The sequence below is a fragment of the Siniperca chuatsi genome, linkage group LG1, assembly GCF_020085105.1.
Source record: "Siniperca chuatsi isolate FFG_IHB_CAS linkage group LG1, ASM2008510v1, whole genome shotgun sequence".
NCBI classification, from domain to species: Eukaryota; Metazoa; Chordata; class Actinopteri; order Centrarchiformes; family Sinipercidae; genus Siniperca; species Siniperca chuatsi.
The window spans coordinates 14,598,571-14,625,806 of record NC_058042.1 but is presented as its reverse complement, the minus strand read 5'-3'; the positions used below and the strand labels follow the sequence as shown (position 1 = coordinate 14,625,806).

The 27,236-nt window shown below is 38.0% G+C and overlaps 1 protein-coding gene and 1 long non-coding RNA gene across 3 annotated transcripts; one reads left to right on the top strand and one right to left on the bottom strand.

Annotated features, from left to right (window-relative positions):
• Positions 1-76: 76 nt before the first annotated feature.
• Positions 77-18,895, bottom strand: slc39a13 (solute carrier family 39 member 13). 2 transcript variants are annotated; one of them, XM_044206692.1, is made up of 11 exons: positions 18,543-18,895; positions 16,805-16,986; positions 14,711-15,076; positions 13,081-13,188; positions 12,072-12,214; positions 8,283-8,396; positions 6,645-6,734; positions 2,068-2,118; positions 1,760-1,892; positions 1,551-1,650; positions 77-1,086 (listed from the first exon to the last, which is right to left on the bottom strand). In XM_044206692.1, the coding sequence occupies exons 3-11, from the start codon at positions 15,036-15,038 to the stop codon at positions 1,011-1,013; spliced, it is 1,143 nt and encodes a 380-aa protein (XP_044062627.1). In that variant the 5' UTR covers positions 15,039-15,076; positions 16,805-16,986; positions 18,543-18,895; the 3' UTR covers positions 77-1,010. The 2 variants fall into 2 exon arrangements, with proteins under 2 accessions (XP_044062627.1, XP_044062620.1); XM_044206685.1 differs by lacking the exon at positions 18,543-18,895 and having other exon boundaries at positions 16,805-17,789.
• A 4,366-nt stretch (positions 18,896-23,261) lies between these two features.
• LOC122881005 lies at positions 23,262-26,733 on the top strand. The gene is made up of 2 exons (XR_006379081.1): positions 23,262-23,497; positions 24,212-26,733. It is a non-coding gene; the product is annotated as an uncharacterized LOC122881005 (long non-coding RNA).
• The last annotated feature ends 503 nt before the right edge of the window (positions 26,734-27,236 follow it).

The following is a 27,236-nucleotide window of genomic DNA, read 5'->3' as shown; positions in this document are numbered from 1 at the left end:
CACTGACATCATTATAATACCTGTGTCCCAGTTCTTCCTACTAATTGTCTGTGAAAGTTGAAAATAAACAGCCGTCTTTTTTATAGGATATATATTTATTTATTCAGAGGTGGAAACTTTCACCAAGACGTGTATTAACAACATAGTGATGTGAATAATCCTGCATGGTTAACTTTCTAAGAGTTGTTATCCCTCCCTAATCTCCCCAAAATTATGGGCAACAAGTAAATGTCTATTTTATATATATATATATATATTTTAACATACAGTACCAATCTTTTTCTTCAATTAACTTCAACAAGCAGAGTTTTGGGTGGGCACGAACTTGTGTTCAAAAGGTGCAGATTGTACTGTTTGGGGAAGATACAAACAGAAAAAAAAAAAAGTACTATGGTGTAGACCTGACACTAGTGTAACAGACCATCCTGACTTCTTGGCACTTGTTTCTTAGCAAGACAAAATGATGTAGTGGTAGTGGTATGTATCTGATAAAGCTGTATGTCTCATTTTCAATAAATATGCAGCAGCTACATCAGAAACAGAAGATGCACAGCAGTAACAATATGTAAAATGTTTAAACAATTTAAGGTTGAATACATTTTAAAAACGGAGGTCCAATAATACCTGTTGTGTTGAGCAGGTACATCAGGTGCACCTGTGTAAATGTATGTGCAAAAAAACATGATTGTCTGATCAACAACTTAAGACAATTTGGTAACACATATCCATACAAACCCTCTTAATTCCCTCGGTATTTAAGTCTGGCACATTGTGTCCACACAAATGTCCTGTCAGCAGATCAAGGTCTTCCTTTCTGTCATCCAACCATAAAGTGCCATTCTTCTGACATGTATTTCTTTTTAGTGTAACATGATGATATCAAAGAGATGTAATCTCTTTGTTTCCATGAATGAGCAGTACCAGAGGTGAGGGGTAGGTGGAAAACAGGATTTCTCTCCAGTGCCGTATTTTAATGTTTGGGAAGGCGAGAGGGGGGCTTTCCTCCATGTTCAGTCAACAACGGCAGAGAGAAGAGCCATGACAGCCACGCCACAGAAAATGAGCAGGATTTGCAGTAGGGAGTGCCTGGAAAAAACAAAACAAAAAGGTTAGAGATTCAGACAGATTCAACGACTTTAAAGAAATATGCCTTCTGCCCATTTTCACACCACAGAACTCATTACACATTTCACACAAAATATACCAGGTTTTGTTCTACAAACAGCCATCTTACATTGTCACTATGGTTCAACTCCAACAACAAAGAACAGGCACCCTTTGAAGTTTTTGGCCACTAGTAGCGCTATGGAGCCATGTTTTTACAAGTGGGTCACTGTTTTGTTTGTAAAGCAAACACAGAGAGGGATGCACATGTGCACGTGCGATCTCACAGGTGGTGCAGAGAACAGTTGGTGGCAGTAACAATGCACCAACAAAGGCAGTGAAGAAGAAAAATGCAAGCTAGTAAATATGAATAGAAACAATGTGGGATAAATCTGTGTAAAATATGTCCCTTTAAGAGCATGAGTATTCAAAAACATCCAACATACCTTACACTGGACTCCTCTAGCAGGTCAGGCACCACATTCACCAAGGCTATGTAGAGGAAGCCTCCAGAAGTGAAAGGCAATATCCAGGCAGTGGCATTTTCTAGAAATGGTAGGAAATACTTATGACTGATTCTGAGAACTGTAAAATGGTCTCCAGTTAACAATAATGTGCTTGATTGTATGTATACTGAGAATTGGTCCAATCTTACCTGTGCCTTTTGGTGACTGAGCGCACAGAGCGAAGCAAGCTCCCAAGACCCCGACCAGCGCCGTGGACAGCTGCATGCGAGCAGCGCTCCACCGGTCAAACCCGGCCCTCAGAAGAATGGCAAAGTCTCCCACCTGCAGACGATGACACAGCAGAGGAATGGCTAAACACATTCAGCCTTTTGTTCAAGCACTGTAGCCGTCTGATTATTCCTATGTACTTTCTGCTATGTAAACACGAAAGCTTCAAGTAAATCTTGAATTTTAGAAATTATATTGTACAATTTAACCAAGAATTATGTAATCTCACCTCGTGGGGGATTTCATGGAGTAAGATGGCAAAGGTGGTGAGGAACCCAACCTGCAAGAAAAGCCTCATTAACACTGCTTTGTCTTACTTTGTAAAGAAATGTGCTCTGTGGTATTAAAGGGAAAATGTACGACACATTCATCCTTATTATTAGGGGCTTGGGATTGCCTAAATAATTTTAACTTTTTCTTGAAAATTACATTTAAAAAAGTAAAAAATGTGACTTCATTATAGTAAATTAGAAATGTGTACAGTATTTAAAAATATATGTTAACATCAAATGAAGTTTTAAAAAAAGTGTATAAAGCTAACATGTTAACCTAATGAAATAATAATAAAATTAACCTTTGTCCAAGAAACAGGGGGATGTAAAAAGCTCAAAACCTCGAGCAAGTGCTATTTACTAATAAAAGATCTAAGTGATAAGTTTGTTCATCGGCCATTCAGAATTAAAAACTGAACTCTAACTTACTCATGTTTATTCAGCACTGCGTTGACACAGATCATTTTCATACAGCATTTCATTGTGGCAAAAAATCACATTGTGATAAATGCGCATGAGAGTAAACAGAAAAACACCAGTGTATGTTTATGACATCTAGGTAACTTCCTCTCTGGCACACTGATCCATAGTTCATGCTGCTAGCCTTATGTCTATCCAGCTGGACTCTCTCCTTCCCACAGCCACAAATATACAGTAACCTACTGAAGCGACACAAATTCTTGTTACTGCAGTTTAAAATGCACCTTTTTGAACAAGCCTGTAAGATAATATGACAAGAATAAGTTTCAAACTGAAAAAGGTTGTTGTATCCTATAGTAACTGTACACTGAGTGGTCCACTTTTGCAGGAATGCTGATACAACAAGTATACTGCTCTGCCAGTGAGCCTATATACGCTGCCAAACACTGTACTCACAAGGAAGGTTTTATATGTCCAAATTCCCCAGATACATTTTTGTCCTCTGCTTTTGTGTTTATAGCGCTCCTCTTTGGCCATTTTGCCGCTCTCCTGCTTAAAACTCAACCTTTTAACTGCAAGCAACCATATTTAAACCTGTAATATAGCAGATGTAGCCTGACATTTACACACAACCAGTCTCTTATTCAGTCCAACATCTCTTTCCAGTCAGTTTCTTTGGGGGCAGTATTTGAATCTTCCCCAAACCAGTTTCGGAAATTAACTTTTTGACTCACCGGCCAAGGGGAGTGGTAGATAGCATATTTTTTACCAGCCAAAATTTTAATATAATAATTGCCTTTTTGTGTCACATGTACATTCAGTTCAGGGCATTTCATTGAGCTAATAAGGTATTATGTTGAATACAAACAGAGGCCAGAGCAAAATCTGAAGCAAAATTTTGCTATTAAATAGGATCAAATATAAAAGTAATGGGTTAAACACAGGACTTTCACACAGGAGACCGGGGGTTTGTTTCTGTGTGAAAACAATAGTCAACGTTGATTGGTTTAAGGAAGTAGTTACAGTGGTGTGAAAAAGTGTTTGCCCCATTCCTGATTTCTTTTATTTTTTTTGCATGTTTGTCACACTTAAATGTTTCAGATCATCAAACAAACTTAAATATTAGTCAAAGATAACAAGTAAATACAAAATGCAGTTTTTAAATGAAGGTTGTTATTATTAAGGGAAAACAAAATCCAAACCTTCATGGCCCTGTGTGAAATAGTGATTGCCCCACCTGTTAAAACATAACTTAAGAGTAACTTAACTGGTTTATCACACCTGAGTTCAATTACTCTAGCCACACCCAGGCCTGATTACTGCCACACCTATTCTCAATCAAGAAATCACTTAAAGAGGACCTGCCTGACAAAGTGAAGTAGACCAAAAGATCTTCAAAAGCTAGACATCATGCCGAGATCCAAAGAAATTCAGGAACAAATGAGAAAGAAAGTAATTGAGATCTATCAATCTGGAAAAGGTTTTAAAGCCATTTCTAAAGCTTTGGGACTCCAGCGAACCACAGTGAGAGCCATTATCCACAAATGGCGAAAACATGGAACAGTGGTGAACCTTCCCAGGAGTGGGAACCGACCAAAATTACTCCAAGAGCTCAGTGACGACTCATCCAAGAGGTCACAAAAGACCACACAACAACATCCAAAGAACTGCAGGCCTCACTTTCATGACTGTTCATGTCTGTGTTGTTAATACACGTCTTGTTCATGACTCCACCCTAAGAGACTGGGCAAAAATGGCCTGCATGGCAGAGTTCCAAGACGAAAACCCCTGCTAAGCAAAAAGAACACTAAGGCTCGTCTCATTTTTGCCAGAAAACATCTTGATGATCCCCAAGACTTTTGGGAAAATACTATGTGGACTGAAGAGACAAAAGTTGAACTTTTTGGAAGGTGTGTGTCCCATTACATCTGGCGTAAAAGTAACGCCGCATTTCAGAAAAAGAACATCATACCAACAGTAAAATATGGTGGTGGTAGTGTGATGGTCTGGGGCTGTTTTGCTGCTTCAGGACCTGGAAGACTTGCTGTGATAAATGGAACCGTGAATTCTGCTGTCTACCAAAAACTCCTGAAGGAGAATGTCTGACCATCTGTTCGTGACATCAAGCTGAAGCGAACTTGGGTTCTGCAGCAGGACAATGATCCAAAACACACCAGCAAGTCCACCTCTGAATGGCTGAAGAAGAACAAAATGAAGACTTTGGAGTGGCCTAGTCAAATTCCTGACCTGAATCCTATTGAGATGCTGTGGCATGACCTTAAAAAGGCAGTTCATGCTCGAAAACCCTCCAATGGGGCTGAATTACAACAATTCTGCAAAGATGAGTGGGCCAAAATTCCTCCACAGCGCTGTAAAAGACTCATTGCAAGTTATCGCAAACGCTTGATTGCAGTTGTTGCTGCTAAGGGTGGCTCAACCAGTTATTAGGTTTAGAGGGGCAATCACTTTTTCACACAGGGCCATGTAGGTTTGGATTTAGTTTTCTCTTAATAATTACAACCTTCATTTAAAAACTGCATTTTGTGTTTACTTGTGTTATCTTTGACTAATATTTAAATTTGTTTGACAAACATGCAAAAAAAAAAAAAAAAAAAAAAAATCAGGAAGGGGGCAAACATTTTTTCACACCACTGTATATGTTGAATTATTCCTTTAAACTCTTCCCTGTTAGAGGAGATCACTGATAGGCTGGTTGTACAGTAGGTCATCTGATGCTACAGTCACTAAAACACTGACACTGCTGACAGAATAATGCAGACCAAGCACTAACAGGGTTCTGTACTGTTCTGTACTAATATTTAAATTTGTTTGATGATCTGAAACATTTAAGTGTGACAAACATGCAAAAAAATAAGACATCAGGAAGGGGCAAACACTTTTTCACATCACTGTATTTTAACCCAAACCATGATCTCTTCCTAAACTTGACCAAGTAGTTTTGGTGCCTAAACCTAACCAAACTGCGACTGGCACCTGAAATGTTTCTCAGCAAGTTTTATTTGAAAGTCTAACCGACCGTTGCATATTATTATCTTATTGCTAACTTGACCGTGGAATGAGAGCGTGTTGAAAACGTGACACTGCCACAGTGGACTGGCGTGTGTATTACACACTTTGGTGTGATACCGGGTTGCAGCAGCAGCAGACTGGCAGCGTGATTGTTTAGCGAAGTATCTAATGTCCCATAAGATAAACAGTTCAGTAAAAACACACATGGTACTGAGTATGTGTGTCAAACTCTGACACAGACAGCAGAGGACAGAAGCATTGAGCATAACGCAGTAGAGACTCTCAGCATAGTTTGCTATTTAGGAACAAACATTTACCCGCCAGTGTGGCAGATAGCCTTCTGAGATTTACTCGGCAAACAAAATAAATCGACCCACATTTGGCAGTTGGCGGGTGTTGATTTTGGATCCTGCCCCAAACCATTTTTTTTTGTATCTGGTAGGGTTACAAATCTGCAGCACAAGTACCTCCGTAAACAATTAGATTTCTCCAGAGTACATTTTGTGTTTTCTTGGCTGCTGGTCAACAAGAAGTAATAATTATGGGTATCAGTTATTGTCAATCAATGATGACAATAACTGATACTTGAAGTTCTATATTTCAAATGCCTTAATTGTCTTACATGTTGACCTGCCACACAGCCTAATGTCAGTTTATGCACTTTATGTATTAGCAATGATTATCACTTGATGATTGTGTGCTAAACTGGTCTGCAACCCTGGAGAGCTATTTCACCCGCAATTATACTTGAAAACCAGGAAGTTCATGTATAAAAATACATGGTGAGGACACAATGTAATCACATTCACTCGCCTTCAAAACTCAAATTCTAGACTGTATCTTTACCCAAAAGAAAAACAAAGACAAAGCAAAGCAATTTCATAATCTACATACTTACATGCATATTACTCTAAATGTAGCACAGGGTGAAATAATGTGTGTGCTCTAATTCATTGAAGAGAACAAATCATTTTTGTGTATACCACATTTGAATGAGAAATATCGACAATCCAAGATAACTGATTTTTAGACTTTTTAGTGTTGAGGTTAGGTTGAGTCTGAAGTTGATATCACAGCTTCGTACCTTTTTGCTAACCAGGAAACTCCCTGCTACTGCCAGTCCATGGGTGAAGTTGTCAATGCAGTTGGCCAGTAGGTTTAGGTATCCGCTTGTCTGTGAGACACGAAACATAATGCCACTGTTACTCACATTACCCTTAATTAGTCAAAACTACAAGAAGTATGGCCAACAGGAATGTAATTATCTATCAGTTACAACATTCTCTTTTAAGATACAATTCTGGTTACATTTGATCAGTTGTACGTCAATACCCAGTATGTAAGCTTTTATAGGTTGTAAATTTAATTACTAAATTGGTCTTGTGATGTCAGCTAAAGTTACACCCAGCTTTGTAGTCTGACACCATTAAAATAAGGTTGTAAATGATCCGTTCCTCTGAGGAAACCTGGAATCTGAGGCCAGCGTAAGAAGACAAAGAAACTCCAAAACACAAAAAAGCAGCTGCTGGTGATGCACCATGAATTTTTTAAACAATTTTGTTGTTGTTCCTGTAATAAACCATTGAATTGTGCAGGGTGTACCCCGCCTCTTACCCAATATGTGCTGAGATAGGCTGCAGACCTCTACAACCCTGAACAGGATAAGCAGGTCAAGAAAATGGATGGGTGGATGGATTTTTCATGAAGTTTTTTTAAAAACATTTTTTGTGGAAGTCTCAAATCAAAGAAACAAACTGTTAGGTTAGTCTATGTTATTTGGTGTTATGGTGTGCAGCTGACCCAGTTGATCTCAACTGACACATGTATTTGTTTTTGTCTGGCAATCCTAAAGTTGTACTGGCATGATTGGTAGCTTGGCAGACTTAACTCTCAAATTTAGTGTAAATTAGATGTTATTTAACCCCTTAAACGTTCCTTTGTTTTTTTTTCTTTTTAACTTTCTACCACTTATGTTACTCAGGAGATTTTGGAAACATTTTTATAATAAATATAAATATATTAATAAATAATATTAATAAATAAAACATTTTTGTTGATCCTTAAGTGGTAATGTGATTTTATCAGTCCATCATTCATGATTGGCAAGTACGCGGCATGTATGTTTACTGAGATAAATCCAGTATAAAAGATTCAAAGGGTTATTTGCACAAACACTATAATAATAATAATAATATGTGTAGTGAAATGCAATGTGGTGTGCTCCTCAGGTTGTGCTAAAAGACTAAAGTGAAAAAATAAGAGGTGAAAAAATACAAATTAGGGAAAAAAATCAATATAAAAGGATACAAATAATAAATATGTAAAAAGTGAAATATATGTGTCACAAATACAAATATGCAATGTGCAAGGCAGTGCTGAAGACAAATGATGGGTATACAGGGTTCACAGTCTAAAGGTAAAGACCTTCAGTAACAAAAGCATTGTCGTGTTGTATTAAAAAACGTGTTAAGAGCAGGATGTACTATATAATTTAAAATGGCCCTTAAGCTGTATTAAGTTTATGTTTTTGGTTTCACTGAGCCAACTAAGTTGCTGGTCATGACAAACTACATGAATCAGTTTGGAGGATTGAAGAAGCAAAAAAATGCATCTCTTACATAAGCAACCCATATCAAGAGTTTACCCCCAGTGGTGTCTCTTAAAAAAAATAATTTTCTGTCTTTTTTTGTTAACTGGGAAATGTTTTGGTTGTCAGCATTACCTTGATTTTTTCTGATCTTTCCTGCAGACTCTGTTGCTTGGAGGATTTCCATGACTCTACATGGTGCCCATTTCTGAGTGACACCACCGCATTTCCACTGAAAACTGAATCAGACTGTGTGTGAAGAAAAAAGGAAGAAAAACAAGGCAAAATGAACCTCTGTTTTATACATTTTCAAAGTTTTTTTTAATAAAAAAAATGTATGTTCCCATTACCCATCAGTGTCCACCATCAACAAAATGCCACTAACTTGTCTCCCCTAAGGAAACCCCCGTGCCCACTAATAACACCAATCTTACCTAAAATGGTAAGTTAATGGTAGCCTGAATTCCACAGTACAATAAACAGGCATTTTATTGTTGCTCCCACTATGCATCAAAGGGTTTCACCCACTGCCAGCCAAACAGCAGTTGGAAAAAACCCTAATTGTTTAATAACTTCTTACATATGTAGTAATAAGCATAACATTTGTACTTCTTTATTTTTCAGACATAACAAATTACCCTTTATATTTTGAATATAGAAGACTGATTCATCTCTGGTTATAGCTTCTGTTTTCCGAGAACATCCAACTTCCTTATTCCCTCATTCAGAAACCACTTACGTTGCCATTTAGACTGATGGTCAAATTAAGTGAGAGGGAAATAGCCTGCTGTATTCTGGTTGCGGCAAAGGAAATGTTTGCTCCACATCTCTGATTGAAGCATAAGGAAGTAATAAAGGGTGATGAGTTTTCAGGGCTATCAATCTCCTCCTTCTATAAGACAGATTGAAGCTAAATTGTCACTGCAAAACACTTGGTGAGTTGTTTGATGAGGAATTTAAAATGATCTAAAATAAGAAAGTGATCAAATCTCTTCTTCACATTTTACATCAAGCATTGTAGCTTTCCACACATATGACGCATCCATCAAAAATACCGACCCAATTCAAGTAAAATTAAGTTCAGCTTGTTACAGTCCTTGCACCTTTTGGTAAGATTAGCATAAGCACACATTACTTTAAAGACCAAAATACATATAACCTCCCTCTGTGTCTCTCACACACACACTGTCACACTCCGTCCCTGTCTATTGTTGCCTCTGTCTATAAGCTGAGTGCTCTCCTGTGGATGCTGAAATGGCTAAAGCAGCTGCTTCACCCCAGCACTATAAATAGACACTAGTGGAGTGAGCCGTGGATTCCAATCTTCTCCCTCACTGGCAAAGCAAAGCCAGAAGGGAGGATCAGACTGCCTTTATGAACATACTGTAACCAGCCATTCATTGTCTACAAAGAAGCAATGTGTTTAAAAAGTAGTTTTTGTCAATCTTGGAGTGTCACATTTTATGTTACACTATTTATAATTTCTAAACAATAAACTTCAATACTGATTAAGACAAGCATCTCACTGATTAAATAATAAATATGTACAGCTGTTTCATCCCAGTACAGAGTAGACACAATAGCTCATATGGTTTAGTTTGCTCATTGATAAACAACTATTTCAGAATTATTTATACTAAGAGGATCTTAAAGGAATAGCTTCACATTTTGGGAAATACACTTATTTGCTTTCTTGTTAAGAGTTAGATGAGAAGATTGATGCCGATGTCTAATGTCTGTATGGTTAGCTTAGCTTAGCATAAAGACTAAAGACAGAGGGAAACAGCTAGCCTGGCTCTGTCCAAAGGTAACAAAATTCGCCTACCAGCACCTCTAAAGCTCACTAATTGCAATGTTAATATTGTGTTTGTTTAATCTGTACAAACAGCTAAACATAAAAACAACATGTTGTGGTTTTATGGGGGTTATGTGCTAGACTATTTCTTGGGTGCCTGGCAAACTCATGGTGATGACAAGACGTGAAAGTAGTATTGATCTTCTCATCAAACTCTCGGCAAGAAAGCGAATACACGTACAGTAGTGAGAAAAAATGTTTGCCCCCTTCCTGATTTTTTTTTTTTTTTTTTTTTTGCATGTTTGTCAAACAAATTTAAATATTAGTCAAAGATAACACAAGTAAACACAAAATGCAGTTTTTAAATGAAGGTTGTTATTATTAAGGGAAAACAAAATCCAAACCTTCATGGCCCTGTGTGAAATAGTGATTGCCCCACCTGTTAAAACATAACTTAAGAGTAACTTAACTGGTTTATCACACCTGAGTTCAATTTCTCTAGCCACACCCAGGCCTGATTACTGCCACACCTATTCTCAATCAAGAAATCACTTAAAGAGGACCTGCCTGACAAAGTGAAGTAGACCAAAAGATCTTCAAAAGCTAGACATCATGCCGAGATCCAAAGAAATTCAGGAACAAATGAGAAAGAAAGTAATTGAGATCTATCAATCTGGAAAAGGTTTTAAAGCCATTTCTAAAGCTTTGGGACTCCAGCGAACCACAGTGAGAGCCATTATCCACAAATGGCGAAAACATGGAACAGTGGTGAACCTTCCCAGGAGTGGCCGGCCGACCAAAATTACTCCAAGAGCTCAGTGACGACTCATCCAATAGGTCACAAAAGACCACACAACAACATCCAAAGAACTGCAGGCCTCACTTGCCTCAGTTAAAGTCAGTGTTCATGACTCCACCCTAAGAAAGAGACTGGGCAAAAATGGCCTGCATGGCAGAGTTCCAAGACGAAAACCCCTGCTAAGCAAAAAGAACACTAAGGCTCGTCTCATTTTTGCCAGAAAACATCTTGATGATCCCCAAGACTTTTGGGAAAATACTCTGTGGACTGAAGAGACAAAAGTTGAACTTTTTGGAAGGTGTGTGTCCCATTACATCTGGCGTAAAAGTAACGCCACATTTTAGAAAAAGAACATCATACCAACAGTAAAATATGGTGGTGGTAGTGTGATGGTGTGGGGCTGTTTTGCTGCTTCAGGACCTGGAAGACTTGCTGTGATAAATGGAACCGTGAATTCTGCTGTCTACCAAAAACTCCTGAAGGAGAATGTCCGGCCATCTGTTTGTGACATCAAGCTGAAGCGAGCTTGGGTTCTGCAGCAGGACAATGACCCAAAACACACCAGCAAGTCCACCTCTGAATGGCTGAAGAAGAACAAAATGAAGACTTTGGAGTGGCCTAGTCAAAGTCCTGACCTGAATCCTATTGAGATGCTGTGGCATGACCTTAAAAAGGCAGTTCATGCTCGAAAACCCTCCAATGGGGCTGAATTACAACAATTCTGCAAAGATGAGTGGGCCAAAATTCCTCCACAGCGCTGTAAAAGACTCATTGCAAGTTATCGCAAACACTTGATTGCAGTTGTTGCTGCTAAGGGTGGCCAAACCAGTTATTAGGTTTAGGGGGGCAATCACTATTTCATACAGGACCATGTAGGTTTGGATTTTGTTTTCCCTTAATAATAACAATCTTCATTTAAAAACTGCATTTTGTGTTTACTTGTGTTATCTTTGACTAATATTTAAATTTGTTTGATGATCTGAAACATTTAAGTGTAACAAACATGCAAAAAAAAAAAAAGAAATCAGGAAGGGGGCAAACATTTTTTCACACCACTGTATATGTTGAATTATTCCTTTAAACTCTTCCCTGTTAGAGGAGATCACTGATAGGCTGGTTGTACAGTAGGTCATCTGATGCTACAGTCACTAAAACACTGACACCGCTGACAGAATAATGCAGACCAAGCACTAACAGGGTTCTGTACTAAGAGTACCAATGAAAACTAAAATATGTGGAGGCTTGTATTGACATGTCTGAGCAGTGAGACTCTGATCGACAGCAATGAGTATATTCTTCTAAAACATTCTATTACAGCTGAAATGCTTACAGCAGAGTTAAAATTCAGGTCTGAATCTGAAGTGGGATCCTCCTGGCTGTCTTGGTCTGGGAACATCTTCTCCAGGAGTAGGAAGGATAACAGGCCAACGATTACCCACAGGCCCTGGGTCATGTAGTGGTTGTGTTTACCAGCTAGGATGGAAGCAGAGAGACTGACATAAGAGTGACTGAGCAAATTAGATTAGAATCAACTTTATTGTCATTACACATGTACAAGTAGAAGGCAACGAAATGCAGTTAAGGTCTAACCAGAAGTGCAATAAGCAAGTGCAGGATATAAAGCATGTGCATAAATGCAGGATAGAGCAGTATTATGAAAATATTTTACACGTGGTACTATGGACATTATATACAGATAGCATTACTATAAACAGAAGTATACTGATGGATATGTACAATAATGAATTGGACTGGGCAGAACAGTAATGCAATGAATATTAAGTAGTGCAAATTATGGACAGAAATAGTTAACAGTGCAGTAGATGAGTTATTGCAGTATTTAGTACATAGTACTGGAGTGCAAATGATGCAGTATATGACAGAAAGTGGAGAGTCAGTAAGTGACAACCGAGCTACAACATGAGTGAGTGGTAGAGCTACAAACACTGTTTATAATAACTAAAACCAAGAGTTGAGTAAATAAACACATTAAGGCAATCCCATTGCAAAATAAATCTTTTCATTTCAAAGGAATGTTATGCATAATTAATATATTTCAAAATGAATCATCTGTTTTTCATATCTGAAAAACTACTGTTCCCAAATGAGGTTGACTCATTTACTTTTTTGTATGTGAGAAGGTCTTAAGCAGACTACTAGTAAGGCAAGGCAATGGAGCAGTAATAATACAGTTTTATAATACAATATTAAATATATCATTAGCCAATTTCAACTAGAGCTTATGCTCATGTATGTTTACAAGGGAAGAATGGGTCAAAGAAATAATAAATACTTCAAATACAAAAGGTGGTGTTGGTTTTGGTGGAAAGGTGACCCACCTGAAGAGCCAGAAAGTGCCCATGCCTCAGGAAGGAGGTGAAGGAACACATCGCCAAGGAGACCACCAATAGCAAAGCTCAAGAGCTGCTTCAGCTTCTGGCATCCAGCTGAGAAAACACAAAGAAAAGTGTGTTTAATAAAGAACTGTACATCAATTTAATGTGATCTTCTTTCATTTTGACTTGAGATCAAAGACACATAAGAATTTACTGCTCCACAGTTCTTTCATCTTTTATGTATTTATTTTTTTTTTTTTAAATGGCACCCTTTCTACTGATTAATTTATAATATTTGTAAATATAATATTTAAAACATGACGTACACAAATCCACAAGTGTGTCTCTGGCTCAGGCTACTAATAGACACAGTGTTGACTCATGTGTTCCACTGAAATTTCTGATGCTTTAGGAGTTCCCTCAGACTAACCTCTGGTGAGGACTGCACTTGAAAACCCACGGCCTAAAATACATCCGGAATGCCACGTTACTGTGGGTGGAGCCACTCAAGAGACCTAGGGTAACTTAGGCCTGGTTATGGAAGCGTTGCCACTCAGGTTTTTTATGCACAAATTGAAAATGCGCATAAAAACCAGATGGATTGAAATGCACTGTGTTCAAACATAAGTTAAAGAACAAAAATTAACTAAATGAAAATGCTACCAACATGGACCAGTTAAAATAGGATATATAGTATTTGTACTGGGTATAATCAGTGTGCATTACTGTCTGCTTCATTGTCTGTTGTAACCAGCAGCATGGCTCTGTGGACAGCAACGTCAGTCTGACCACCACTTTAATCCAGACTAAAATAACATCAACTATTGGATGGACTGTCGTGAAAGACATTTCATGGCCTCCAAAGGAAGAAGCCTTCAGTCTCATTTTATACTTTAAGATATGTTCATGCAGAAAAACATGCAGTGGAGGTCATGAGGTCACCACTGAAGATTTTCTCTTTTCCAGGAGGTTCAAGTGCCCATTTCATGGGATCCTTAAAGTTATGCACCATCTAAAATTTTAAACCATGAAGAAGGTGTAGGTATAAGACTGGCTGACAAAGACCCAGCAGAACTACTTGTTGATCTCACTGGGGTTGTTTTATCTCGTTAGGGAGTGTGGCGAGCTGAGATTTGCTACAGAGCCACTAAAGAGCTGGAATCTTACGTATATAGTTGTGAAAAGTGTGAGAATTGTGGATGCCACGGCAGACGAACGTCCTGTCTGTAATTCCTGCCACCCATAAAGTGTGAACCAAGAACATGACACACTCTGTTGGGTTAGTCTTTTCTCAGTATATAGCTGTTTAACATTTAGATGGTGCCATTTGTGTTCATGTTGACATGCATACATTAAAAAAACTAAACCTATTTTTAATGCTGAAATTAAAAATGGTTTTGTTATTACAATAACTAGCTCTTTATAACGCAGTACACAGATACAGTACATGATTGATTCCTGCTTTTCGAAAAAATTACATTACCATTTAAATGGCATCTTTTCTCTTCAGCAACATATTGCATATTACAGAAGTGTCTATGCTGTGTTATCATAACGGAAATATTGTGATAGTATACTATTGTGAGTTACCAAATTCACAGGCATGTTTAGGTCACATTTTGTCATCTCTTACCTTCTGTTTTGAGGGCTGCTCCAGCTTCGATGGGAATGACAAGCAGGGGGAAAATCCCACTGAGGCCTACAGCAACAGAGCCCACCAGGGACAAGAACCAAACATGAGCATGTTCGCTGGCTAAGAAGTCTGCTACTGCCCGGAGGCCTGGGAGGTCATCTGTCAGGCTAGGGCCTGGTCCTGCAGCCGCGGCTGTTGCATGAGCCATGGATGTTTGTGTCATCTTCTGGCTGCTTGATGCCCCCCTGGAGGTCAGCACCAGCAGGGTAACTGGGATAAACAGAGCAGCTACAGCCCAGCTGGGCTTCCTACAGCTTCCACCTTTCATCCGTCCCACGGTCCAAAAAGCACTTGCAACCAATAATGCTGCAAGAGGAGCACACTTTCAGACAAACAGGCCTCTCCTGCACCTTTTCAACAATGTACGAACACATTAAATTAGGGCTGCAACTAACAAGTATTTTCCTTATCGATTAATAAGTTCTGTTATATTTGGTAAGTTAAATGTCAGGAAACTGTGAAAAATTCATGTCACAATTTCCTAAAGGCCAAGGTGGCCTTCAAAGTGCTTGTTCTGTCTGACTGGCAGTCTAAAATCCAAACATATTCAGTTTTCTATCACATACTTTAAGACAAAGCAAAGCAGCAAATCCTCGCAATTGAAAAGCTGGAATCAATTATTGTTATGCTTGCATGTTTGCTTGAAAAAAAATTACTTCAACAATAGATTATCTAACCAGTTGCAAAATTAATTTCTGTTAAATCAACTAATCAATCGATTAATTGTTTCAGCTTCACATTAAATAGCAAAATTACAGACTTCAATAGACATTTTAGCCCAACCATTGATTTTTGAGGCTGATACCGATATTGATATTGGAGAGTTTAATCAAATCTGATAACAAACAATCAGCTGATATACAGATGGGTGACAAATTAAAGGAAAAAACAACATGAAGTGTCTTAATATGGAGTCACGCCACCATGAGCCCCCTGAACAGCTTCAGTGCTCCTTGCCAAATCTGTGGAGGAATGAACACCAGTCCTCTAGAAGATATTCTCCCATTTATATATACAAATATACATAAACACATGATAATGAAAATCATCCCTAAATTTTGTGAGTTAGAATTTAGAATTGTGAATCATAACTCGGGAATTTCTGTACTGCCATTTCTTGTTAGCCATCAGCTATCATATAGGCCAATACTGAAGTATTTGTGATAAGCTAATATCTAATACATTATGGACCTAAAACATAAAAAAAAGAAAAAACACAGAGTGCATACTGCACACAATACCTTTCTGGAAATGGAAGTTACTCATCAACAACCTCCCTAAAATGAGTTACTTTTTAAAAACTCAAATTGTTGGTACTCTGAGCAGCAAAACCTCTGACACATGCTTAAGTTGTGTTGACAGTTAAGTTGTGCCAGGGAAAGAAAACTCCAGTAACACCAGACTCCAGTGTTTGCTTCCTTTTAGCAGCTGCCTGTGGATATCTGGCAATGCCTCTCAAAGAGGTTCGGTGAAAAGTTAGAATAACTTTAACCTTACTGCAACTGATTATTCATCTTTTGCAGAATTAAGTTCCAATAGAATGTAACAGAGGGTTATTTATCATTGCCTGGCAGCATCTAAACATGCTGCGCATCATTTCCCTGTCTGGGAGTTAGCAGGACAGAGTCGATCAGATAAAGCACCAGTTAACTCACAACAGTTGCGCTGCCATATAAAATATACAGAAAAACAAAACGCCACGGTGCTAAACTGTCAAACAATGCGGCAAATTAACGTTGAAATGAAAACGGTGCTTTTGACAACGACATACTGAATCAGCTAACTCTTACGTCTGTGGATAAAAGTTAGCAAGCTAACGTTAGCCGGAAAACATATCCAGAGCCGTGTAGCTCGCAGCTTGCTAAAGACATTGGCTCCGACACACGCAATCACTGCAAATGCAACGCTAACGGTTATACTGCTACAACAAGCGTCAGTTTGAGTAAGTTAGTGCTAACGTTGCGGGCCGGGAAACCTCGGCAAACTGCTAACATCAAATTACAACACGAATGTGACATTTTTATGTTTAAATACCTTGTGGTTTCGGCAGTCTTTGCACCAGTGTGTCCCTGCCATCCAGGCCGACTTGATGAAGGCAGGCTTGCGCCGCTGAGTTTCACCAGACTCCCAGCTGCGGAGGGCAGGAACCCGCTAGCTGCAGCACAGGAGTAACTGTCGGTCGCCGCGGCTTTCCCAAACAGCCACGTATCAGGATCCTGGAGGGGGAAAATAAACAGGAGAGGAGAGTCAGGACATGGATCCCGCCCCACCAAAAAAATTCAGGAAATAACTTTATTTTTTGCCCCTAGGACACAGAAACTTTTTTCCACACGAAGGAGCAGTCTCCAGGACACAAATCTAAGGAGATGTTGTTATACTTATACTATACTAAACAATGGTGGGTAGAAAGTGGAGACAATCGACCCAATGAACAAATCTACCATGCTTATACATTAGCTGGCAATACAGTTGTTGATGTCCACATTTAAGTACATTTAATACGCAAAGTCACAGAAAAGGATCCTTTTTTTTTTCAATTGTAAAGCCAGTCTAGTTGAATTGGAAATCACAGCAGCAAGTCTTAAAGTAAGGATGTCATCAGGGGACACAGACTTTCTTGTTTAAAAGAAAGTTTTAGGGGCCTCAATGACTCTCCTTATGGCCTCACATCATTTTTGCGTTATTACACCCAAATTAGTTTTATTTGAATATAGGGACTGCAACTGTATTAAACCACAAAATGTCCCTGTTCATACATTTGTTTCCCATTCATACTCCATATTGCTATGCTTGTTATTTGTAACATAGTAACACTGATTCACCTCTTACTACAGTTGTTATTTCTTATAATTTCTAACAGGTAGACTGTAGTGTACTCAAATGGGGCCCTTGAGGACAACATTGGTGGTAGGCTTTCACCATAATTTGTAACTTGCTACTCCTTTTGTTCTACGTGTATATATAGACTTTTCCATTTTTTATGTCTAATCTTAATAGCCCTTCAGAAGACATCTTAACATGTCACAGTAGGAAAAGCACAAGTGTAAATATTAAACTCGAGAATGGCTGAATTCCATTTAGCTGCTTCAGTCTCAGGGTGCTGGTATTGTGCATGCCGGCTCACTGCTACACTGTCATGGCTTACTGGTACACTTGAATAAAGCAGAGCCTTTGTTAGTGTTATTAGTAATACCTGTTTTCTTGCTATGACAAATAAAAATGTCTGTTGTGAAAAATCCTATTTCTTATTTGGAGTTGCTCCAGGATCTGAAATCACCTCCAAAGACCTATCTCTCTTAAATTCACAGTTTTTAACTAAGGTGTACAAGTAATATATGTAGGTCTACTACTTTCCATCGAAGTCTTGTACACCTCAAAACATAGGGTTCCTCATTTGAGCAGTTTGGGTTTCACTGCCTTACTGCCACCTTGCAGAAAGGCAGCACTCAAAGGGCCGAGGAACAAACTCGTTCAACACGCTATCAGCCAAAGTGGGTGCAGTCAGTGCCAGATCTAAGTTGTGAAAGATTTTTAAACCATTGACCACTGAAAATCAATCTGTGTTAGACTGCATTACGGACCTCAGATTTAAGATATTTAGTTTGATGTACGTTAATGTCTCCGTGTGGAATCAGCTCAGAGTAATATTGGCCTAGCATAACTACAAAACACCATTACATAAGTCACAAGAGCAACCTACCATCAGATGAAGCAAAATCCCTAAATATTCACGATACATAAATAAAAATTGTCAATAAATAGAGCGACATACCGTCAATGTTGTCCTCAAGGGCCTCATTAGCGTACACTGCTGTTGTTAGATATGACTATTGACAGAATTACACAATGTATGTGTTACTGTAGGCTGTGTTAGGAAACATAAAGATGGCGGAAAGTAAAACCTACATGCAAATTACTCATCGTTATGCATACATAACTTACAGGAAATAAAAACTGTTAAAACCGTCTTGTTGGTTAGGATACAGTGGGTAGTACATCAGCCTTAGTAAGTAAGCAGAGATAAACTGGCAAGTTTTGACTGAATTATGCTGGATGTGGAAATGATGGGAGGAAGCAAAGAGAGACAGACTTATGCATTGTTTGCTCCAGAACCTCAGCTAAAAAATGGATATTAACCTGGAATTGAACCCTAAAAATTCCACAGTGCAATTATTATTTAAATAAATAATTTGTTGCAGTGTTGAAGTGTATTACTACTTTTCTTGAAATAGACAAACAATAAATACTCAGGAAAAACAATATATATATATATATATATGGAGGTATAAGGTATACTTGGTATAAGCCACACCACCCTCGCAGCAATTTTCTCTCTGGTATAAATAGAAACCCGAGATCAGTTAAGCTGGAGAAAATGGGGTTATTAATAAACTCAACAAGCTACAAGATATATCTGGAGTTGATAGAAATCAGGCAGGGGTGTAGCAAAGAAAGGACAGACCCTACAACAAGAGGAGACTCTAGGGGCCCCCTCTGCTTTCCAGCTATCCCCACACATCCACAACTCATTTACATCTCAACACAGTTATATAGTGATCAATTATCACACATGCTTGGAAGTATTGGTGCACTGATAGCAGCGTTTCAATAACTGTGCTTTTACCAGTCATCCACACTTCAGTCTTTGTCAAGGGAGGAGGGTTTTGCTTTAGCCTGCACAGAAAAATAAGTTCTGTACTTGAATACAAATTTTACTTTACTTGAATATTTCCACGTTATGCTACTTCATACAGAGGGAAATATAATACTTTTTACTCCACTACATTTACTAGATAGCTGTAGTTACTTGTTATTTGCAGATTAGGATTTTACATAACAAACATAAGCTTATAAAACACAATGCATTGTTAAAGATTTAACCAGCAGTTTGCAACCTTTTGTGACCACATACAAAGAAGCAGTGTCTAGTTGGGGCTCCTGGTCATGTTTCAGATGTCTTTAAGCTATTAGCAGTTCCACCAAAGAGTCATTCTCCTCTAACCTTTTCAGATGGTTTCATTTAAATGACTGATCAAGGCTCAAATAGGTGAAATTATCCAGTATTTCACAATAAAGCAAGTCCAAAAACTGAATACGAATGCAGGACTTTTACTTCTTGTGGAGTATTTTTACAATTCATATATTTGTAATATATGTACTTAAGGGTCGGAATACTTCTTTTCTCAAATTGTCTTTCAAACAAAAGTAGTTCTAAAATAATGAATCAGTTAAAGTAGTTTATATGTAATTTGATTTTAAATGTACAGTTGGTCCACAACAAGCATTTTAGTACCCACTTTGAAAGGGTTGCTTCCATGGTTGGGTCCCCAGGTGGCCAGCACCCCTATCCCCATCTCACCTCTGGTAGGGCACCCAAGGTCCAAGTTCTCTTAATAAACTGCCCGACCACCAGGTGGTGCATGTGACAGGAGTTTACTGCATAAATTATTGAATGACATTTGCCCTGACAACAGCCAAGAAAAACAAATCTCATTATATCATCACAGCAATTAAATTCTATCTTCTGCCTCAGCATTATCTACTTTTTAAGTTTTGCACATGTAGCTAAGCACATAGGTAATTTAGCAGTCCCTCCTGAGTTGAAGTAGGACAATTTGTCCATCTGTATTTTCCCATCCTTTTCATTGTGGATCAGCTGTGAAAAAGTAAGCCTGTTTGCTCACTTTCTCACAGCCTGAGATGTTTAAAGGGAGTTGAAGGACTTTCAGAATGAATAATATTGGTCTACATTTTCAGGTATACTTGACACCATAATGATGAATAACGTAAAATGGCTTCAATGTATAAATGTATGATGATGAACATTCTTAACTCCTGTCAACAACAAATTGTCGGAGCCAAACCGACAACATGTTCTTTAGGGATGTTGTTTTTAACATTTTAGAAGTCTAAACAAGTTCTCAAATTTTTAAATATAGATTGGCTAACTGCGGCTCTGACAGGCGGACTTAGCACAGTGAGATGTGAAGATAACAAAAAAACATGATTAATATCCGCACTGAGTCATCCTTGTCTGACTTGAGCAATACATAAAGAAAGAGGAACTTGGTTTTTTAGTGGGATAGGGGCCTGAAGCCTTATATGGGTAAATGTGTGTGTTTGCGTGTGTAGTTCGGGGATGTATATATTCAAAAAAAGTTTAACTCAAATGTTATTAAACAGATTGAGACAGCAGATTAGTAGGCATACTACTGCAGAGTTGTACTCTGATGTGTCATGTAAAAAAATATAGAAATAAGTACTTTTCCACTGTTAATGGTTTTGTGTGTGTGTGTGTGTGTGCGCGCGCGTGTCCACGTGCCTTGTGATTCACCCTTGTCTAATAATACCCACAGCCTAGTCTGATAGTTGAATCTTGTGGAGTCCAGAGAAAATGAGGAATCAGGAATAAGAAGTGAGAGGGCTGGATGTCCCCTTGCACGTATGTCAAGCGACCGTTCCATGTCATTGTGAAACACATGATGGCCACTGAAACCTCTGGTGACTATCAGCCAGGAAATATGGCCCTCTCTGTCGACTGTCCACCCACAGAACTGAAATATCCAATGTAATTTTTGCAGATTTCATTAGAATCATATGTGAAGCAGAATGTATATTGTTGGGCACCACTTTTTCCGGTTATTACAACCTCCGTAGATGCTTGCTGGATTGCTCGTCAGGCTCACTGATGATGTTATGCCTGTTGAAAGCTCAGATTGGGCAGTGCACAATTGCATTGCATGTCAAAGTGACAATTTCTTCTGTCTGCTGGTGTGGCTCACACTGTCATGGGCCCTGTCAATATATATCGTCTAACAAATTCACTTCTGTTTTTTAAAATGAAATGGAATTTGCATTCATTTCTGTGCTGGATTTCTGCTATTTTCATTGTTAGCTGGCCAAGGTTCATATGCATATACAATAGACCTTATCACATAATCACATAAGTAAGGTAATGTCTACCTAGTTCATTTCTTAAATTCAGCTTCTAATTCAATGACTTATTTCAATCATTTTAGTACACAAAACTAACACATACACATTTAATTATTGTAAACAATTGCTTATTTGTTTATATTATTGTGAGTTATAGTGTTTTCTAAAAACTCTCAACAAACATTTTAGTGTCTTAAGAAAGAATTTTAACTTAAAAACTGTATTTGCACGTTGTAACTCTGCACCTCCTGCAGATGGGAGGTGTTTTCTTTCGGTCCAGACACTCTTCACTCTGGTAGCAGCTCCTCTCATTCATTCAGTGAGAACAAATGATAATGAATAAGCTGATTTGAATGCTTGTTATTTATTCTAGCTTTGTATGTCACAGGCGTGCCACTGCTGCTATGACACTCCTGGTCACACAATTATCAAAAAACACACCCAAATGCATGCCTTGTTTCACAAAAATAGTTGCGTAAATACATGCTAAAATATTTTTTATATTCTACCACTGTGATTTTTGAAATAAGAAACTGTTAAAATTAGTGAGATAAAGGGGAAGCATCTATTTTTATTAGCTGAAAGAGATAAACAAGTGCATGTGCATATGGACAATGCTGAGGATGTTTTATGAGTCTGTGGTGGCCAGCGCTATCCTGTATGCTGTTGCATGCTGGGGCAGCAGGCTGAGGGTAGCGGACGCTAACAGACTCAACAAACTAATCCGTAAGGACAGTGACATTGTGGGGATGGAGCTGGACTCTCTGTCGGTGGTGTCAGAGAGGAGGATGCTGGCCAAACTACATGCCATCTTGGACAGCGTCTCCCACCCACTCCATAACATGCTGGTCAAGCAAAGGAGTACCTTCAGCGGAAGACTCATTCACCCAAAATGCCCCGCAGAGCGCCACAGGAAGTCATTCCCGTCTGTAGCCATCAAACTCTTTAACTCCTCCCTCTAAGTGACAGTCAATATGACCCTAAGTCACTAAACTGGACATTGGATGATTAACACCACTGTAATACTTGAAATAATTGTGCAATATTCTCTATTTAATACTCCGGTGCAATGTACTCTGTTTTCAGTTTAATTTATTGATATTTATTCATGCTTCTACTACTACTTCTTCTGATTCTGATTCTGATGTTGCCATTGAATTCAAAGTGTGACAAAGCTTATGTTGAAATTTCTATATATATATATATATTTACATGCAACCTGTATCACTTTGAACTGTAAATATATTGTCGGAAACATAGTTACACTTTCACCGAAAAAATCGAAAAGGAAAGAAAAAGAAAAATGACGCTATTAAAAATAGATTCTTAGTGGACATGCAGTGTTGACACAAAGCAGTCACTTCTACTGTGTCATTGTGTCATTGTGTGTTGGCAATTAATGTGTAGTAAATTTGAAAATAAAAATAGGTTCAGCACTTAAGTCTAATGGAGGCCACAGGCTTTAGACTCAAGATGTGACCGAATTAACTGAACTCATCAGCATCAGGAGTTCACACTGGATTCACTGCCTTAAAAACTTGTTTTGTAGGAAGAGTTTGTCACCTTAATAAGGAAGAAGAAGAAGAAGAAGAAGAAGAAGGAGAAGAAGAAGCCTTATGGTACCAACCTAAATTGGTAGAATTAAGGAAGTTTTTAGTTCCCCTGCTAATTCAGAGATATATAGAAAGCCGGCATTTTTCAACCACCTTTGGCAATTTGCTTCCAGTAGTTCAACAACTCCCCTGTGGACACCTTTACAGCTCATCGCTGGATGATGTACAGAGGGCGACGGTAAGACCTTTAGCACATTTGTTCTCTGAGTGAGACTGTGGGCGTATCCTGACTTTCCTTATGCGAGCACGCTGAATGACATATGGTGTTTTTGTATTACTTAGTGTATGTAGGTATTCAATGTTGAGTTTATGAGCTGATAAATTTGTTAAACAGTATTTTACCTGCAGTATTTACTTACATTTTATTATTTACAAGATTGCATATTTTGTTTGTTAGCTTATGTTTTAATTTTTATAAGAATTCATACACATTTAAATTCATTTAGTCAATTACTAGTAGCTTGGTTTACTCAAACATAAATATAAACATAGACATTAGCTACTGCTGATTTAAATTTAGTCATCAAATGTTATATCTTTAATGTTTGACCTGACAAATGGCAATTTAAATGCTTTGCATTTTTTCATGTGTAAGGCTGAAACATCTTGTATTTACTTAAAATGTAACAAGAAATGTACTTGAGTTTGTTTCAGTTATTTAGCAGTGGTTATTAATGTATTCATTTGTTTTATAAAAGCCTACTAAATATAAACTTTATGCTGTCTTGGATGATTCAATGTTTTTTGCTATACACAATTTACCAAAGTCAGTTATTATTTGCATGCATCCAGTATAAAGAATAATACAGTCTGCCTGGGGGATTTATTTTCTTTCCTTTTTTTGTGTGTGGACAAAAACTCTTTTTTCAACTGAATTACTCAACTAACTCAGACGAAATGGTGAGCGAAGATGATTACGAAATTTGAATACTGCCACAGGAGTTACAGAGTGTGGACATCAACCTGCAGTCATTCTGGTCAAACTGATGTTCTGCAGAGGAGGAGTGCAACACTTCCTGTTGCGATGTACCCTGTATCCTGTTTTCCACAGTCAGTGGTCATGCGTGTCATTCCCCTCTGCGAGGCTGTGTGGGCACAATCTTGTGACCCTGCACTGTGAATCTTCTGAGACTGAATCGAGGGAGACTTCACATGTCTGAGAAAAACTCTGAATGTCAGCAAAAAAATATGTATAATAGCACAATAAAGGTCTGTTGAGAAATGACCATGACTTTAGTCTAGCTTGCTAAAAGTTGATGAGGAAGACTACAGTAAATAACAGACATGTTTCATTGTATAATCCCTGTGTTTTGAAGTGTTAAGTAAGCTGTAGCAGAACCAGTAACCGTACTATTTGACAACCTGCATACTGTGCTTCTTTCAGAATATTAGTAGCCTCTTAAAATAAGTGCATACAGAGATAATGATGAGAACATTGACACCTCCATACAGCAGACCCAAAGACTCCAGGGGCCAAACTATGTGACTGAGTATTAAGAGGTGCCAATATAACTGTTTGAGTGCTTGTGTGAGCTTTAACCATCAGAGATGTGTATCTTGTGACTTCATTCAGACATAAAACTGTGAAGTGCTTGGTTACACCCTGTGGTAGAACCAGCAGTACTTGGTCAGAGCTACTGCAGGTCACAAGTATGCAACCTCACAGTGTGTCACTTACACTTGAAAACAAATAGAACAATGCTGGCAACTTTATCTTATACACTATATCTCATTGGACATGTTTTTATAGAGTGAGAGTAGCCTATTCAGTCACTGCTGGTGGACATGATGACAAGGCAATCCAGTGCATTAGCCCTTTAAGAGCCAGTTTGCTGACTTGATGATTCTTCTCTACTTGAGCTATTGTTACACTACATTATGCTATAACTGACACTTGTTGCCACAGTTGCTGCTGTTCAGCAAAAGTTACATAGGATCGCTTTAAGTGATTGCATGTAAGTATAATTAGCAAAATGTAATTAAATTACCATATGTAAAAGTACTCAATGCAGAAAAATGGCCATTACTGATTACTGATGCTTTAATGTGTAAGTAGAATTGTACTATTGTAGTAGGTCAAGTATTTTATATATTGTTGGGTAGTTTAATCTATAGCAATGCAACCTAATTTTACAGTTTATGTAAAATCCTAATTTTTAAAGAAACCTGTAACCATAGCTGAAGACTAAATGTAGTGTAAAAAGTACAATATTAGTAGTATACAAAGGTATCGATTGGAAATACCCTAGTAAAGTACCTCAAACTTGCAGTGCTTAAATAAATGTACAAAGTTACATCCCACCACTGCTTACATTATATTGTTAGGCTTTTCTGTTATTTTGTCAGCTGTGAACCAGTGTGGGTGCATAAATAACAGAGTTCATATGAATCAACACATCTCTGACACAGACTTAGCTAAAGATGGGCATTATGTGAGTGTCACATGTTCTGCAGGGTTATTGTGTTGTATTTCACTATATTTTACAAGTATTCATTTTATTGTGTCCATCACTGCATTATGAATACATATGGGTAATATCTGGATCCCTGGTTCCATGGTTAACGTAGTCTGAAAATCTGCCAGTGGTACTTATATTACACTCACAGGCCAGTTTATTAGGTACACCTATAAAATGTAATGCAATCCAACAGCTCTGCCACAAATTCTACATTTATGAAGATTATAATGTTCAGTTTGGGTTAAATCATTCGAGAGGTGTTAATTCAGCTGTATATATACACTATATATATTTATCACTGAGGTCATAGTGGTGGTGTTATACTGTATTATATTGAGTGTTTCTGATATTCTTCCCTCTTCATGTTTGTAAATGCGATGGGCAAAACATTAGAAACACCTCTCAATATAAAGCAGTCCAGTTCAATACCACTGCAAACAACAACCTCAATATTAAACATGTAGTTGAATTAATACCTCTCTGACAGTGTCAATCAAAACTGAACATTATTATCTTTGTAAAGGTAGAATTTATGGTTGAGCTGTTGTATTGGATAGCATTAGATTTTACAGGTATACCTAAAAATGTGGCCACTGAGTGTATATTGGCAATGCTAATCGAAGTCACTGGAAGCGGTAACAGTAATACAGTTACTGTAAAATCAAATGCACATGACAAATGGAAATTTTTTTGAAAAACAATGCACGGCATGTGATCTGTCAGGGTAATGGTATTTACGGTCTTTTTACGATGTTGCAATCTGCCTGCAGAACATGAAAAAGAAGAGTTAAAGGCTTAAACAAACATACTCTGGGCTTAAAATGAATCAATTACATTTTATAATAAGAAATATAAAACAAGATAGTTAATGAGTACTTATAGTTCATTTGTATTCTAGCAGCACTGTACTGAGTTTTGTGGAAATTCTTTTGGTGAAATAAAGCAAAAAGTGTTATCTGCCTCTTTCTGTTTACTGTAGTTTCTAATATATCTTACACAATAATGTCAATTATGTCTCAATTTTCAATTCTCAATTACGTCAAGTGTATACACAGCTATGTTTACTGTGTGTACTGATATTGACATTATTTAACACTGTCTCTCTATCTTGTAAAAATTTGGTTGATCTTTCCAACACAGGATGACACACTGTAGTTTTAACTACAGCACCTGGAGCTGGTATGGATTCAGTGTCTTGTTAAAGGACATTTCAGCAGGCCAAACTGCATATTGTAGGAGAAAGGGTTGCACACAGATTTGGCACTATGGTTGAAGAACAGTAGATTAAACCACACACACATCATGTCACACACAAATCAAAAGAAAAATGCACCAACAAGGCAACCAACCCATATAGAGGTCTGGATCATCCTGACCATGTGACACGTAAATGGATTAATTTAAAGGCAGCCTTCAAGGAACTGAATCTGAAAGACAAGGTTCCAGTTCCTCATTTAA

What these genes read in the sequence shown, in the direction of transcription:
- slc39a13 (XM_044206692.1), bottom strand. Translation starts at nt 15,038, where the DNA reads ATGAAAGGTGGAAGCTGTAGGAAGCCCAGCTGGGCTGTAGCTGCTCTG. An exon ending in GTTTCCTGGTTAGCAAAAAG is followed by an intron (nt 2,119 to 6,644) that starts GTACGAAGCTGT and finishes CTTTTCTTGCAG; the next exon opens with GTTGGGTTCCTCACCACCTT. An exon ending in TCCATGAAATCCCCCACGAG is followed by an intron (nt 1,893 to 2,067) that starts GTGAGATTACAT and finishes CATCGTCTGCAG; the next exon opens with GTGGGAGACTTTGCCATTCT.